The following is a 17,486-nucleotide window of genomic DNA, read 5'->3' as shown; positions in this document are numbered from 1 at the left end:
TTTTATATTATTTAAATTTTTATATTATTTAAATTTACACTTTCTTTTTCAGTCGGTTCCAAAGAAGAAGGGCCGTTTGTTCGGTTTGGCTCGTCGGTCTCCCTCGGTTCCGTCTGCTTCTGCACCACCACCGTCCTATGTTGATCAAGAAGTCCTTCTGAGCCAGATGAGGGACAAGGATGCTCGCATATCTGCGCTGGAGTCCATGGTGGCGAGTCAAGAGGCGGGCTGGGAGGCACAGAGGAAGTTGAACGAGCAAATGATGGCGATGATGAGGAGCATGAACCCGAACGCCAACGTCGACTTCCCGAACATGCCAGACCCGGAATTCCAAACCCCGTAGTTTAATTTATTTCAAAAACTCTAAATGTTTTCTTTTCGTTTGTATGACTTTGAATTTTAAATAATATGTTTTTAATTTAAATTTTAATTTTATATTTACGAATTTAAATTTTAAAAATATTATTTTTTAAAAAAATATTTTTTTAAAAAAATTTAATTTTCGGAATATTCCGAGGAACAGATGTCCTCGGTATATACCGAGGGAAGCGTTCCTCGGTATATTCCGAGGGATGGTTCCTCGAAAATTTTCGAGGAAAGCAGCCCTCGAAAATTTTCGAGGAACCTGTCCCTCGGAAAATTTCGACGAACCGCTTTCCTCGAAAATTTTCGAGGAACACTTTTCGTCGGAATTTTCCGAGGAACAGGTTCCTCGAAAATTTTCGTAGGTCTTTTCCCTCGGTATATACCGAGAGAATTGTTCCTCGATATATTCCGAGGACCTCTTCGACGAAGGACAGTCCTCTAAATTTCCTCGGAAATATGTTTCCTCGAAATTTCGTCACAAAATTTCGAAGAAATTTCGACGGAAAATGAAATTTCGACGAGTTTTTTTCGAGGGACATTTTCCTCGGTATTTCGTCGGAATACGCGTATTCCGACGAAATACCGAGGAAAAAGCCCCTCGATATCGGCGTGTTTTCTTGTAGTGTTAAGTCACTCAGGTTAGAATTATTATTGGATCAAACATAGTTTTTTTTGAATTTCTCCAAAAAGAAACGTTCTAAATATAAAAGTATGTAGCAATGATTTTCAGTCAAATTTCTTTATTTTCATACTACATAAACAGTATTTGGGTTCTGTGTAAATTTTTTTAATGCACGTCCGAAGTATGTATTGATAAGATGTAAAACTACATTGCTATATGTATAATATACACTTCAGTTAAAGGTGTTAAGGCATCACCGTAAACATGCGCTGGTTGCATGCTTCTTGTGGCACACGAGTGGCAACCACATACCTTTAACCTTTTCAAAAGTTAATTAGGAAGTAGTTATATGTCCCAAGACTCTCAACTTAAAGCAAGTTAGTATTTTTATTCTAAAATGCAAATTTTATAGTAACTTTTAGTTTTTAGCTTGGTTTAACCCTTAATAACAAATAAAGTTAAAGGTCGATTAGTTTTTTTACTACCACCCACAAACATAGCTTTTGCGACTGGTATGGTTTATTAGTGTTCTAAAACAATCACAACAAACGTTTTAGATCATCAAATGCAGTTGAGATAAATAAATAAATATTAAAAATTATATTTTTAAAAATAAATTAAAATTTAAAAATTGAAATATTATAAATACATATATATTATATATTTTAATTTAAATTCACTAATACATCATAATTTGTTTATTAAAATTTTAAATAAAAATATTAACTATAATTTTTAAACACTAATATATACATATATAAACGAAACAAAATATCTTTCAAAACTTCATATATAAATTTTCAAGACAAACTTTGTTAAAATCATAACTTTCATCTAAATTAAATAATAAATAAATATTATTATTACTTATCTTTTATTAATAATTATTATATCTTAATCATAATATTATGTTTTAAATATTTTTATAATGTTATAATGTATTAATATTGGTAAGTTTTATTAAATCAATACAATATTTCATAGTCAACCAATCATAAATATTACGCAAATATAGCAATCTTTAATAGATATATCTAAAATACAAACTGCTTACTAACGTTAGAAACCAAATCATGCACATCTACAAACTTTCATAACCGCTGCGTGTGAACCGGTTAGATCCTAAAACAATTTTATAAGTGTGAATAGATTAGATAGTGCAATATATATTTTTTTGGTCTAATAGTGCAATAAATATATCTAGACAATATTTTCTTTGTTTCATTTAAGTGTTAATTTAGCGTTTTTTTCTTGTTGTATAAATTACAATTCTAATGCAATTTACATTTACTTTCAGCTCAATATAATTGCAAAATATATTGATTTTATAAATAAAATTATTTATTTAAAATGGTATTGGAGATTATATTAATGACAATATAAAGCATTTCAACCAATTTCTTAACATGTGTAAAAAGTATTTAAGTGATATTTTTGTGAAACGGAATGAATTCTTTGTCGAATGATTCGAATGAAGGGAGTATAACTAATGAGTTTAAGACATATTCCCTCTGTTTTTTAAAGATGTATGTTTTGGAGTTTTCACACATATTAAAAAATACATTAATCATGCATTGTTTTTAGAAATTACCAAATTTCAATGCATTTTAACCAATAATCTTTCAATAAATTCAATTAAATTCTTCGGTTCCATTATTGCTATATATCGATTGTCTTTGCGGACTCTCTTTTTCGGTGGACTCTTCTTTATCCGACATAGAACAATAAACATGAAAATAATTTATATATTTTTGTTAATATATGTATAGCCGAGTAGGAAAATGAAATTCGTTTTGTCATATTCTGATTAGGTGGAGACAATTAATAATTGATTCCACGCCAGTAGACACCAGCGAGTGCAAACAAAAACACGTATTTCAAATCTTTGAAAATCCGTATGGAAAAACCTTTTATATTGTTGTATTATTTGCCATGATGGAGTTCTTGTGACTATAAGTGATCATGTAACTAGGGAAGCATAATATAAAACGGTCTAATCTATATTATTAAAGAGAAGTATTAAAATAAAATATTCCTTAGTTTTTTAATTTATTTATAAAGTTATGCCATTAAAATTATTAATTAACTTTTTTTTAGGATTATTTGTTTTTTACGTTTAATTAATGTATTTCCAAAATCAAATTCTAACTAAAATCATGGCAACAATAATTAATAAACCTAGATTTAGATTTAGTATTCCTCCTATTTTATTATATGTATGTTTGAAAATAATTAATAAACCTAACTTTAAATAGTTAATGAACAATATTGTTTTAAATTCTATATAATTATATTTTATTATTTATTATTAATAACTAAAGTAAAATTCATATAAAATGAATAATTTATATGATATATAGATTAATATATAAATATATTTTCAAATGTTGAAAGTTATAAAATATATAGCACCATATATTTTAAATAGTATATACAATATTTTTATTATACATTATCATAAAACTTTAATTCATAAAAATATAAAATTTATTTGTGCAGATATATAGATCATATTATAAAATATGGATGATACAATTGATGATTTACAAGATATAATAAAATTACTTAACATAAACTATAAAATTATTATATTTAAAAATGTCATATTAACTAATTATTTAAACGAGTAAATTTTAAAATACATATTATCATTTATACAAACAAATATTTATTTATAAAAAAGTAAAAAGAAATATCCAAACATATGGATTTTTCCGATGTTTGATTTGTTTATATGACTACGATAAAATGTTAGTTACCGCAAAAAAAAATAGCTCAATGTAATGCAACAAACTTCGACAAATGCATCACTAAATACAAAGTAAAAGAAATAAAAATAAAAAATAAATATCTGTGCGGTTAAGGTCTAGTACTCTGATTACGGCCAAAGTATAATTACAATGATAACTAGCTTGCTCTTAAGTAAGATAGGTGCTAAAAGAGCCGATCATCGAATAGATGAGTAGAGAGGAGTCGTTTGCCTAAAGCAATTCAATGTTTTCAAATCTGAAGTTTTCATATAATTTCTATTATACTATTATTCTACTCGTATTCTAGTATTTGTATTCTGCATGTTGACTCGTCCACATTTGTATCAACTGTGGAGACTGTCTCCTCAGCACATACTGAGCATGCTGCTACAAGATAACATTCGGAAAGATATCAAAAATTTCAAATGAAATGATGACTTAACCGAAACCAAGTTCAATAATGTAAATTATAAAGATAATCGAATTCAATAATGTAAGGGCTTTAAACTTTTTTTTTTTTTGACGGCAGGGCTTTAAACCTAAGTTAATGATAATAACTAAAAAAATATGTATGTACATATCATAAGTTCGATCAAAAATTACATGAATACACAAAGATGACGTGGTTGAGGAGTAAACTTGCTGCATGCATGGATCATGTAACACAAACTACTATAGTATAGTATTAACGAATTCTTTCTGACGATTATAGAAAAAAAAGAACCTTGTTTTGGTAATCAGAAAAAAAACTTTATTGCATATTTCTCTCTGGAAGTAATCAAATTTATAGAACTGATACTTTAAAATAGTTTTGACCGTACCATAATTACATCTATGAATTTCTTTTTGGTCAGTGATTTTTCTTCGAATCATCATGAGCTAACATTTTACTCGTCAAAAAGCGATCGAAGCTTCATGGAAAAAGAGGAGATTGGACTAAGAAAGCAAAGTTTTGAAAAATAATTTGTCCAATAATTGAAGCCAAAGAAAAGACAAATCCTTTTTAATTTTTTTTAATTTTTTTACTTTTTGGACAAGCGCATACAACATGACGAGAAGATGTACTGATCATGAACATATACAGGGTGGACTTCACTTACCAATTATTTTCTTCTTTTTTTGTGAATGAAAATTATGAAATATAAAAGCTAATTGCTTTGTTTCATACAAAAAGGTAATTACTTTATTTCTTTTAGGTAAAGCTAGAAAGGTTTACTTAAAGAGAAAAAACACACCACTTATGTAACCCGAAGGCGACAAGAGAAGATGTCGAATGGATAAATAACGAATGCATGCTCACAAGTCACAACAACCCAATTCAATTCTTAGAAATATGCAATGGAGAAATATGCAATGGATATAAAGCGGATTCATCTTATCTTTTTCGTCAAAAGATTTTATCGCATTTAAGCATAACAAAACTATGGGATAATTATTGACACAACTTGTGTGTTTTTGTCGGCAGTTAAAATTATTCTCACTGTCCCAAAGAGTATTATCCCCAAGTCTTTGTCTTACTGTGTTCAACAACACATTAAACTTCTCCAATTTGATACTATAATCGTTAAGAAACCGGAAAATCAATGTTGCCATCTTTCTATTTGCTTTCTCTATAATCAAAACGCTAAATAAATATATGCTGGTTCTAAAAGCCCTGCTCAAAATATACATATATATATATATATATATGCTGGTTTTCAGGTAAAAACGACGGTAATTTAGATATGTAAATCGTTGTAGTGCAAGCCAGATACTCTATCTCCAAGTAATTAATTAAATGAAAAGGAGATGTTTAGTTTTGTCATACGTCTAGAAGGGGGGATGGAGGTGTGAAAGCCGCCTTAGTTGACTTTGAATGAGAGTTCTTTCAATGTGGGTCGGCAAACACCACGTTTTTTTACTTGCTTTATATCAAAATTTAAGAACCTCTTCAAATCCAACAGATTTAGAGGTCCCATATGCCCCCACGTGTAATATTTTTTTATCTTTTATTTTGGTTATGGAAAGATAATATTAGGAAAAATAAATTATGCGTTGGTATTCATATGGGTGCTTAATGATCCATCTTACTAACGTTTTCTTTTTCTTTTTTGACTTAAAGGCTTATCTTGCTAATGTTTCGGTCAAATAATAGTCATATATATCATGGCGATTACATCCTACTCATATCATGCCTATTACTATCCATATTCTGATGCATTAGTACCTGGCTGGGGATAGATCCGGTGAAAGGTTTGCTCACCAAACCCGTTCACGATAATCCGAATGGTTCATTTCTACCATTTCTACACTACACACAGTGACAGAGCACGCGTCTCTTTCTTTTTCAGATCTCATGTTTCTTTACGAAATGAACTTATAATATAACAGTTTCAGAAATTTCAGTCTCCGTTGTACACATGTTCTCACTTATAATTTACAAGCACGTGTTAGTAAATTGGTACAAGCTTTAGCCAAACAACAAACAAACAGAGAAGAGCAAGCCCTATTTGGGTGCTTCCAACAAAGAACAGATGCATAGACCTCACAATCTTAACGATATGTGTTATTATTACGTTGGTAAAACTTTATATGGCTCCTCGGGGAAACGGGGATCGCAGACCCCAGACCAGAAGGGATTAGGTCCTAAAAGCTTCAAATAAGTTAGTTAGTCACACGAGAAGCCATTGCATGAATCCGACAAGGATCACAAAAAACGGTGCATCTCCTTCCACCATATGCTCTCTCTTGATGGGTTCCTCGCTTTGAACTCGTCTGTTTTGCATCAACCAGATATGTTAATTAGTGACGAGTGTTTACTATAATAATTTAATGTAATAGAAAGAACATACTCTGTAGCAAAAAGAGAGAGAGGATATTATGGGAGAGGGATAGGCTTCTGAATCCTTGTTCGCGGAATAGCCAAGATGGCTACAATTCCGCCAATGAACCCTGCAGCTGCTCCAACTGCAAGTGCCGGTGAGTTCCCACCTCCAAATAGTTGGTCCCAAGGACCACTTCCAACAGACACAATTACCTGCAAACACACATACTATTTTTAGCTAACCACAGTAACAGAACTGAGTTAGTTGCTGATTTCGAGTTTGAATACAGGCAAAAATTGAATCAATTGGCAAAGACAGGATGGTTAATAACACTAATGCAGACACGTCCAAACAAAAAATTAAATCATAAAAAAATGATGATTGAACATAGATTACCTGTGGGATGACTATCGCTAAATTCAGTACACCCAAAGATAAGCCTGCCACAACAGAACTTCAATAAGTAACACCACTCGTAGTTAAACCAGTGAGCAATTATAATATTAAAAATGATGCACACCTTGACCTAGGCCCAACGACTCAATACGTATGGAGATCAATGCATAGGGAACGCTGTAAGTTATCTGCAGAAGAAGTAACCGTAGCATTAGTAACAGCCTAAGCGTCAAACAATTGCAGGAGTAAACATGACACCATATTACTTACTGCCAATGGAATGCCCAGAACTGTAAAGATCAATACTGCAGCAATTACGATGCCAGCAGGTGGCTGTTCATGACCAATGTAGCCAATGTGATACGCAACAAACGAGGTGACGATCATCGCAAGAAAGCAAACAGCCATAATGATGTTTGACACCCCCCAAACGAAACCAGCCCCCCACTTTCTGCAAAGCTTCTCCATGAGCACCGAAGTGATCCCAAGGAAAACAGAGTTCAGCATCAAACCCAGCGCACCCATACTCACCCCGGCACTATAAGAAGCACCCTGGTTCGGTTCGCCGCCGTAGATCTCTCGACCCATCCAGTCAGTATCAAACAGAATAAATGGAAACCAACCGATCCACGTCAGAGCTGTAACAAGCAAGATAATCCAGACACTCCCTGGAAAATATCTGAAAGTGCCTAGTATTTCGGTGAGGAAAGCTTCGTCTGTTCCTCCACTTGATTGTTGTCCGTGTGTTTGAGAAGAAGCTAATGAAGCAAGAGGCACCTCGTGAGCCGCTGTGACACTTAGGACGGTAGTTATCGCAATGAAGACTACGTCTATGTAGAATGCGGATTTCAGATTGGCGCATTCCACGTTGCATGCAACGGTCTTTGTAAAAGGGAAGACCTTGTACCAACCGTTATACGATCCAGTAGCGTAGCCGAGAATATTGCCAACGGCCATAAAGAGAGAGAAGTAGCCGTTTGCTACTCTGGTTCTGCGATTATCATTCTCTGGAAAAAAGAAAAGAGATTATAGACAAATCTAAAACAAAATCTCAAACAAAGGAATTGCCATTGTAAACAGTTACTAGTTCTGGCATACTTTCTCATAGAAGCTATATCTATCAGAAAAAAAATCTAAGTCAAGAACAATACTAAGAAAAGTTGTGGGAATATAACAGAAATGCTAAACTGTCACTTGAAAATTAGTTGAAAGCTCGAGCTACATGCATCAATGCTAACTCCAAGAGAAACTAAAAAGAAGATACACAGTTGTCTTGCAGTATCAAACATTTTATTTCAACTACCCCAAAGTCTCAAATATGCAGAAGTCCCAGAAGGATATATCACAGCTACATTCTTCTGGAAAAAAATGAAAGTACCTAGTCTAAAATTAGCTTTATATTTTATCAAAGAAAAAAAGAGATTATCTTTACGGAAATTGAAATAATAAAATCCACCAAAAATGTCCAAATTCAAACATCCTATATGAATCATCTCTCAGTTCCGAAGTCTCTTGATCACTTTATCCAAATTCAAAAGAAAACAGAATCCATTCATTCAAATTCACAAGAAGAAAAGTTTCTGGTGACTCAATGATAAGCCACCGAGACTACAAACAAAAGAAGAGCCTTTTTCAATGTGATTTGCCAAGCTTTTAAACATGAAAAATACAACACAATTGACTTCGTAACACTAATTGTAATATTGCATAATTCGAGCTAAATGTTAGGTGACCAATTCGTAATAATATTACATACCAAATTAACTGTCCGAAAGATCATAAATTTGTGAATTTTCAATGTTTTGCATGTGAGTGTATTCACGAGGAAAAAAAAATCTAAAAAAAATCACGAGATTACATAGAACAAATTCAAATATTAAAAAAAAAAAGAAATAGCAGCAGAGAGATTAATTACCAGTGAGATCAGCGAGGAGAGCTCTACAAGGACCTTGAGTCATATTATTAGCAACATCAAGTATCCAAAACCCCAACACAAACGCCACGATCGCCCTCGGCTTAATCCTCCCTTCTCTGTCCCCAAACGCCCACCCTATATCCGCCGCGTGTCCTATCACCAAAACGGAGATAGCGATCGCCACCGCTCCCGCGACGATAAACGGTCTCCGCCGACCGTACCTGCTCTTACACCTGTCGCTGCTGTGTCCGACGAGCGGCTGCACGAACAGTCCAGAGAGCGGACCGCAGAGCCAGATCACGCTCGCCCAGGCGTGCGGGATCCCCAGCTCCTGCACGTAGGGTGTGAGCAGAGAGAGCTGCAGCGCCCACCCGAACTGGATCCCGCAGGCCACCGAGGCGACGCGGAGGAGCACGCGCTTCGAGACTTTCGATCGAGCAACTTGACGGTTGCGTGACGACGGTCGATGGTGGCGATCTTGGTCGGAAGTAGACATCTCTCTCTCTCTATCTTGTCTTCACCGATTCTCTCTACACGCTTGGTAAGTGGTGGAAGAAAAAGGTGGCAAATGGAGTAATGCTGGTGAGTTTGCGAATCTACTTTTGGAAATTTTTGGTTCAGTTTTTTAATTAGTTTATTTTAATGGGGCGAATTTGTAAATAATAAAAGTGATATTCGGGCAGGGAGAAAGTTGTGTTCTGTAAGGGGATAATAAAAGTCGGTTTTTGAGATTGGAATCATTTTTGGTGGGGGAAAAAGTAACGAGCAATCGTCATATTCCCTTGGATCGCGGGATAAGAACGTTTCGCTATACGTTTGCACAAGAGCGACGTCAGGTATTTCAATAATTGTGAGGATGGAACATTTGTACGCTAAGCCAAAATCAAGAGCTTTATATATCATAAAACTAAACTACTAATTAATCATTAGTTCGCAAATAGTCGCGATAATTTTTTTAAAGTATATAGTTATGATTAGTATGTTATTTTAATCGAGACATATGTAGTTAGAATATCTCATTGTAAATTCAATTTTCTAAGTCATGTGAATCAGTGAATGAGTCACATTCCAATATTTTAGACATTTAAGATGAGATAATATCGACAAAATCTCTTCCCTTCAACCCAAAATTTATAAATCGGACAGGTTGTATAAGGAGTAAACATTAATATCTGAAAATCCTGCCTATAAGCCCTGTCGTAACCTAATATTTTAACAAATGGCTTATGGAATGCGAATCCAAAAGGATTGAGTTGAAGGATTATTGAAATAATGAAAAAAAAGATAATGATGTTATATTGTTTGTAAATCAAGGTGCAAGGACCTAGTGTGAGCCGTAAACGTCCATGACTTATCCCATTACGTTACGGCTTAAACGTATAACACGAGGGTGCCAATATCTAACCAATCCCATTCTAAAGTAAGGACACGAGGGTGCCAAAATCTAACCAATCTCACTCTAATGTAGCATCTTTTTATCTTTACACACATTAGCTTTACGTGACTCATCATACTTTTTATATTTTACTCTATTTTTTTTTAACACACAACTTTTTATATTTACTTACTTTATATAAGCACTAACTAAATAGGGTAGCTCGAGTTGGAGAAAAATTGCTGGAATTTAGTTAAATAGTTTCAGTTTTGGGTAATCAATATTTTCCAGTTAATTATTTAGTGCCCGAGTTTCCTTTTTTTTTAGGACAAACGATGGGTCGCATGCAATGGAGACCCAACAATATGTGAACAAAACTGTGGTGGGCTTTTACCGATAAGTGTAATTAATTATGATCTGGATCACAGTTCAAAAAGATCTTTGCAGTTAAACTTTTCAACTTACCAAATTTAAACAAGCCTGGTTTTAGTACGAAGGCATTTTAGGCCCAAAAACATGTGAACAAAACTCTAGTGGGCTGCACATGTGAGACCGGGAAACCCAAACAAGGAATGCTAAAACACATAAAAGGCCCTTTTCTCTTCTTAAAGAATGACCTAGAACAGCCTTAAGACAGTTTTCATAATTGCAGAAAGAAGCAAAATGATTTAAAATGTGTTGAGATTGCGAGAGCCGCAAAGTACCGCGGGTAACTGACGAAAACGTGGACCCGCGTAAGGAACGCGTCGAAAAGAATCTGCGTCCGTGCGTCCGTGCGCCGCGTAACCAACATGTGCCATCCAAACGTTTTCACCCTTTTTGCATAGTGTGTATACTTACTTCTTTGTCGTCACGTTTTTACAATCTTTTTACTTGTTTTTTCATCAAGTGTCAACGTTCATGTAAATTTTGTATTTTCACCTAAAAGACTGGGCATTTTATCCAATACGATTCGAATTGTTATCTATCTCGATTCGAACCGAAAAATTTAGATATCTGTAAGTTTCCGAAGCAAATAAATATTAAAAATTAATATCCGTTAAAAACGAAACAAATCACAAATACTAGAAAATTTAGAAACGGATAACTGATCCGTTCTAACTTTTATACAAATAGATATATATATATACTTACGATTAAATATAGAGTTTTAAATTTATAATATTTTTTTTATATCGACTAATTTATAATATTATATAATTATTATTTGACATATACTTTATCAAAATTTATTTTAAAGCTTACTTATAAAATATTAAATTACAATAAAGAATATAAAATATTTATACAAAACTACACCTTTTCTAAAAACATTTTCATTCTAAGAAAAAATATTGGTTTTAAAATCTATAAAACATATAGTTTCATTAATTTTTACTTTATATTTTAAATATGTTAAAAGATATTTCTAAAAGGTAAATTAGCATTATTTTTAGATTTACTTGTATTAAAAAAATGGATGAAATATCCGAAATATCGTAAATATTTGCAAATATAAAAAAAATTATGGATATTTGTACTTTTGCGAAGCAAAGCAAATTAGAAAATCAGAATTCAGGAAGTATGAACCAAATCACAAATATACTAGAAAATATGTTACTATTCGATGCGTGCCCCCATACCTACTTTCACTAACACTAGATCATGATCCGCGCACTTGCGCGGATTTATCTTTTGATTCACATATTTTATATACATGTTGTATATTATTTAAGATTTATAATATAAAAAGTTAGAATGATCTGGAAGCAAAAAAATTGACCCGGACAAAAAAATCAAATATATACTTAGATCCAAATGTTGAGAATTCGAAGAACTCGTACCTGAAATGAACAGATTTATACCCGACCCAGTGAGCTAAATTTCAAACATAATATCTTTTGTTATATTTTTAATTCATTTTTTTAGGTTGGTGAAATTTACTATTTATTCGGAAGATTTTTGGCTAACTTAATGGTATATATTCATAGGTTTCTTTTTTTCTGAACAGGAAAAAAAGATTTGAGTTTTGATTAAATTTATCTTATATAACAAATTGCTGCTATAAATAATTTTATATAAACTAATTTGTAATAGTAATATCATTTTTGTTATAAATTAGTATATCATGGTTTATAGGTTCAAAGTATAGAGTTAGTCGTCTTCATAGTATTGCTAATGATAGATACAAGTTAATAAATACATATAATATATTGTATTATTAGTAATTTGTCGTATAATATTATATGTTAGTAGATGTATTATTAATAATCTATCTTATAGTATAATATGCTAGTGGATGTATCTAGCTTATAGTAAAATATATGCAATATAAGAAAACATGCGTATTAGATATAATAATAAGGTAAAAAGTAAAAAACTATGGTAATAGTTGATATTAATTATTTATAAAAAGGCATGTCTAGTAATAAGTAGATTAATATAGCATTAATTACATAAGGTCCAACTTTAAAATCTACCTAAAAGAAGTTGTACTGTTTCCGTTTTAATAAGATAGATCTTTGAAAGCACTAATATCACCGAACAACCATTATCACTGGACCAACTCTGCAAGGTATGCAGAAATGGCCTTTTTGACTTTAATATTTAGTGTCGTGCTTTGTTATAACCATACCAGCATCTCTATAATATTATTTGAGAAGTTACGTGTCGCGCTCACGTTAACTCTCATGATAGTTGATTAAGTTGATATCTTTAATGACTTAAACAATCTATATTTAAATACTATTATTGAAATTTTTATTTAGTTTCTTTTTAAATTTTTCCAAATAACACATATAATAAAAAAAGAAACATTTATAAAGTTTAAAAACAAATTTAAAAACGAAAATATATGTTTATATAATATGATGTCATTAAAAAGGAAATTTCACAAAATATAAATATTTCACTTAAAACAATTTTAAATAACATAATATACTTTTGAAGTAATAAAATATTTATTTATATCTATATTTTCTTAGATGAAAATATATATTTGTATATAATGTGATTTCGTAGTCTATAAATTATATTTTACTTATATAATATGATTTCTAAAATACAATCACAAAAATAAACTGTTTATTTAAATAGATATTAAAAATAAAGTAAAATTAACATTGATCAAATAATTAAAATATTTTAAATTAACATTATAGAGATATTAAAAATATTGTAAAATTAACTTTTGATCAAATAATTAAAATATTTTAAATTAACATAACACTATATAACTTAAAAATGTAGATACATTATATATTATCATTATTAAAAAAAACAAAATTTAAGTTTTATGTTTGTCAAAGTTAATATAACCATAATAAAAATACCAAAGCAAATCTGAATTCTCATTTTTAGGATTATTTAAATAAATTTCAGTTTACCATTTAATAAATATAAAGATAAAATTATTTATAATTTATAAATATTTTAATGATTGTATATATTGATATGTGTTCATGAGCTTCTAAAAATGTATTATTTATTTATGTAAGTAACTTCCTATTGATTATCGTTTTACTTTCTTATATTTTATTTTAAAAATCAACATATAATTATGTTTTTGTAATTTGGAATCAAAACCTTAGTTTATTTTTAATTCATTCTAAGCACAATATATCTTAATTTATACATAATCGTCCTCAAAAATATTTACATATCTAAGATAACAACCAACGTAAATGCAAATAATAAATTTAATCATAATTTTCATATATTTAAAAAAAATATTAGTTGAATTTAGAAAAATTGATGCAATCCAATATACCCAAATACTAACTTATTTAAAATCATATGTCTGATTAAATTAATATAATATTATTAGTTTAAATCATGCATACAAATTATAAATTAATTCAAAATTAAAATTAAATAAAAAACAACTATTGTGACATATTTAATTTATAAATACTTGTATCCGTGAATGAGGACGGAAAAATCACCTGGTAATACAGTATGTGCATTGTTTTTTATGCACATGCAAATATACATAATTTAAAAAAACTGTTCATGGCTTGTTAATTGTATTAGTCATGATTTAATTGCGTGAGAAACATACAAAATGTATACTCTTTAGTTATAAGTTATAACCATTACCTTTTTCTTTGTTATAACCATTACTTCCTCTGTTCCTGAAATTAGGATTTTCTAGATTTTATTTTTGTTTCATAAAGATAGATTTTATATATTTTCAAGGTATTTTGTATATTTTTGAAGATCATTAATTGTGAATATTTGAAATGATTAAATTTTATTGGTAGATAGTTATTGGAAATTGTATAAAAGGATAAATAATAAACTAAAATTATAAGTATTTATTATAGTTTTAATAAACGTGAAAATTCTAGAAAATCTTACTTTCAGAAATGGAGGGAGTATATTTTTCTTCCTTAGCTTCTGGTAATTAGAATATTCTTTGGTTGCACGACACCCAAAACGTTGATGGAGTGAAAGAGAAAGATCTTGTTCGAAAGAAGTGTGAAACGGGACAGCTATAAAACTAAATTAAATGTAGACTTAGTAAAGAAGAAAAAGATGGCGCGAGGCTAAGTCCGCACAATAAACCAAAAGATGAATCATAAACAAAGAAAATTTTAAGATTTTGTAATTGGTATAGTCAGAAAGACTGTGTTTCTATGCTTACATATGTCGTCTTCCCTGTATGACCTCCCTTATTTTAGTAACATGTGTCGGTTTCTCTTTTACAGGCATTTTAAGGCCAATACCATAAAATTATGATGCAACCCACACGTAATTTCAGATAGGAGGATCCAAACTGGAATTAGTAAGTTTTTTTCTAGTGCACATTCGATGGCATATATATATATATATATATATATATATTAAAAAGTGGCAAAGGAGTAGCCAATTACATTGGTGAATCCTTAGTTATAAAATGGAACACTAAGTTGATAAAATGATAATTAGACAATTAACCAACTGGACTAAAAGATTTATATCAATAGTCATTTATTTGAAAGCTATTAACGATAGGTTCTATACTTTTATTGTTGTGGTTTTGTAACTTTATGATTACTGTTAAAAGTGTTGGAACAGGTACTCGAACTTGATTACCAAAAAAATCACAGTAAACGATGATCATAAGACTCTCTGATCACTGACCAACCTTTACTCCCGACATAAAAGAAAAAAAAAAACAATTTCCTTCCAAAGACCGACATCGACATATAAAAATATAAGGGAATAACAATTAATTGCCAAAAGAAAATTTCTTTGGTAAAATCCAAAAGAGAGTATATAAATCTTTGTAGACAAGCACGTTCCAAATTACACACATCGACTCAATACTTAGTGACTACTCAAAAATGCCAATCACCACCAGCTCCCAAAGCTTCACCAGCTTCGCTAATGGCTGGCTGATTCGCCACAGGCATTTCGTCGAACAGCTTACATGCGCTTCTTCCTTCGACGAAACTAACCGCATCACTCTCCAAGACCAACAATTTCTCGTGACCCAGTTCCTAACTCACTGTCTTCAATACTACCAAGAAAAATCCTCCGCCGTCTCCGTCGCCGGAGACAACGTCTTCACCTTCTTCTCCCCGCCGTGGTTCACCTCCTACGCTAAGCTCATTCTCTGGGTCGGAGACTTCAAGCCTTCGCTGGTGTTCAAACTCACGGACTCCTCCGTCGACGACCTCACTCGCCGCCAGAAAGACCGGATCTCGAGTCTCCGGTCGGAGACGAGGAGGAAAGAGAGAGACGTGACGCGAGACTTCGCGCTGGTTCAGCAGAGCGTGGCGGATCCGCCGGTGGTGGTGGCGGCGAGAGGAGTGGGGGCGAGGGGATGGTGGACGGGGAAGAGTCGGATTTGGAAGAGGCGATGGAGGTGCTTAAGAACGGGATGGCGGCGGCGATGAACAGCGCGGATGAGCTGAGGTGTGCGACGGTGGGGAAAGTGGTGGAGATTCTTACGACGTCGCAGGCGGTTAAGGTGTTGAGGACAATCGGAGAGCTTCATCTTCGCTTGAGGGAGTTGGTGGGTTTGGAGAGTGACCAAGAATGACAACGAATGTGCTATGCTCTTTCAACACCACCATGGATGATCTGATCTTTATATATTTTTTTAAAAGCATGCCAATTTGGTTGTAGAGTTGTAGTGATTAAAGTGATGTCATGTTATGTTTTCGCTTATTTTGTTCCAACATCCTATGGAACTTATAATGTTGGCCATGTCATTTATAATAAGTTGCATGTTATTTGTCAATACATTTATATATATAAATATATGGAGTATTAGGAAATAGCAAGAGGAAATGAAAAATTTGCTTACAATCAACTAAACTCGCCAAAAATTACAATCCAAAAGTTTCAAAATCCAAATAGTAAAATCACATAATTATGTAATGTAAGCGGATGGTAGAACCAGCGATACAAAGTCGAAACCAAATCGACATCTAAATGTTTTAATTTTGACTATCAGTTACTAGAAAACAATATTCAAAGAAGTCGTAATGTATATAGGCTTTGCTTGATCCACATTATATTTCAAGGGTGGTTTGTTTTTCTCGGCTTAATTTTGTCTATGTTAGGCCTGCCATTGACTTTATGGCTGCCTAGTTCCCGCAGCAGTTGGCAAATAAGGACTCATGTATTATGTAAAGTCAGCTTAATTGGGGTTTGCGTTAGCTTTTTTCATAAACAGACAATGCTCACTCTTTTTTTTCCTGTAGGTGTAACTCAAATAGTAATGTCTCACCCTCTAAGCACAATGGATTGGGAGGGGGAATACATATGAATGTCAATACTTTGATAATAAATCTGAATATGAGATTTCAGTTATCCTCCAGAAACCCCAAGAAACACATATATAATAGAGCAATTGCACTTGATATACACGATAGAAACATTATTTAGGTGATCGGTTACATACTGTTTGACTTTTCTCATATCCCAAAAGTAACCTTATACAAATCTGACTCGCCTTCTACGTTAATCCTATGCTGCCTAGCTGTCCACTATCTCTCCCTCTCTGTATATTTCCTCCTATCTCCCTCTCTCGTGTCTAATTGTTTTTTTCTTTAAATTGATTTTTGTTATGCCTTGAACTTTCTCTATAGCGGAAGAACATCGATGTTAAACGCCGGAAGGCCACCGTCTCTGTACTAACAACTGCGGCTTCCTCGGCAGCTCCGCCACCATGAATCTATGCTCCAACTGCTACCGCGATCTCTGCCTTAAAAACAGCAAACTCCCATGAAATCCACTCCGTCGCCGGAGATCGTTTCCGTAAAATCCACCGTCGAATCCTCTCTCT

At 32.3% G+C, this 17,486-nt stretch overlaps 2 protein-coding genes across 2 annotated transcripts; one reads left to right on the top strand and one right to left on the bottom strand.

Moving 5' to 3' along the window:
- Positions 1-6,089: 6,089 nt before the first annotated feature.
- Positions 6,090-9,547, bottom strand: LOC108805285 (sucrose transport protein SUC4). The gene is made up of 6 exons (XM_018577292.2): positions 8,854-9,547; positions 7,209-7,945; positions 7,063-7,126; positions 6,939-6,982; positions 6,570-6,754; positions 6,090-6,492 (listed from the first exon to the last, which is right to left on the bottom strand). Exons 1-5 carry the CDS (start codon positions 9,347-9,349, stop codon positions 6,596-6,598), a joined length of 1,500 nt encoding a protein of 499 aa, XP_018432794.1. The 5' UTR covers positions 9,350-9,547; the 3' UTR covers positions 6,090-6,492; positions 6,570-6,595.
- A 5,776-nt stretch (positions 9,548-15,323) lies between these two features.
- On the top strand, positions 15,324-16,436 carry LOC108857784 (protein RESPONSE TO ABA AND SALT 1). Its single transcript, XM_018631797.2, is given in 2 exon segments — positions 15,324-16,009; positions 16,012-16,436. Coding segments are annotated over 2 exon segments (699 nt in total). The 5' UTR covers positions 15,324-15,534; the 3' UTR covers positions 16,236-16,436.
- Positions 16,437-17,486: the final 1,050 nt, after the last annotated feature.

This window comes from Raphanus sativus, chromosome 5, assembly GCF_000801105.2.
Source record: "Raphanus sativus cultivar WK10039 chromosome 5, ASM80110v3, whole genome shotgun sequence".
In the NCBI taxonomy this organism is placed as follows: domain Eukaryota; kingdom Viridiplantae; phylum Streptophyta; class Magnoliopsida; order Brassicales; family Brassicaceae; genus Raphanus; species Raphanus sativus.
Note: the sequence above shows the minus strand (reverse complement) of the source record. Positions and strands in the feature narration are given on the sequence as shown.

Coding starts and splice junctions, on each gene's coding strand:
- LOC108805285 (XM_018577292.2), bottom strand. CDS start 9,349: ATGTCTACTTCCGACCAAGATCGCCACCATCGACCGTCGTCACGCAAC. Junction 7,946..8,853: donor TCTCCTCGCTGATCTCACTG/GTAATTAATCTC, acceptor TCTTTTTTCCAG/AGAATGATAATCGCAGAACC. Junction 7,127..7,208: donor TTCTGGGCATTCCATTGGCA/GTAAGTAATATG, acceptor CTTCTTCTGCAG/ATAACTTACAGCGTTCCCTA.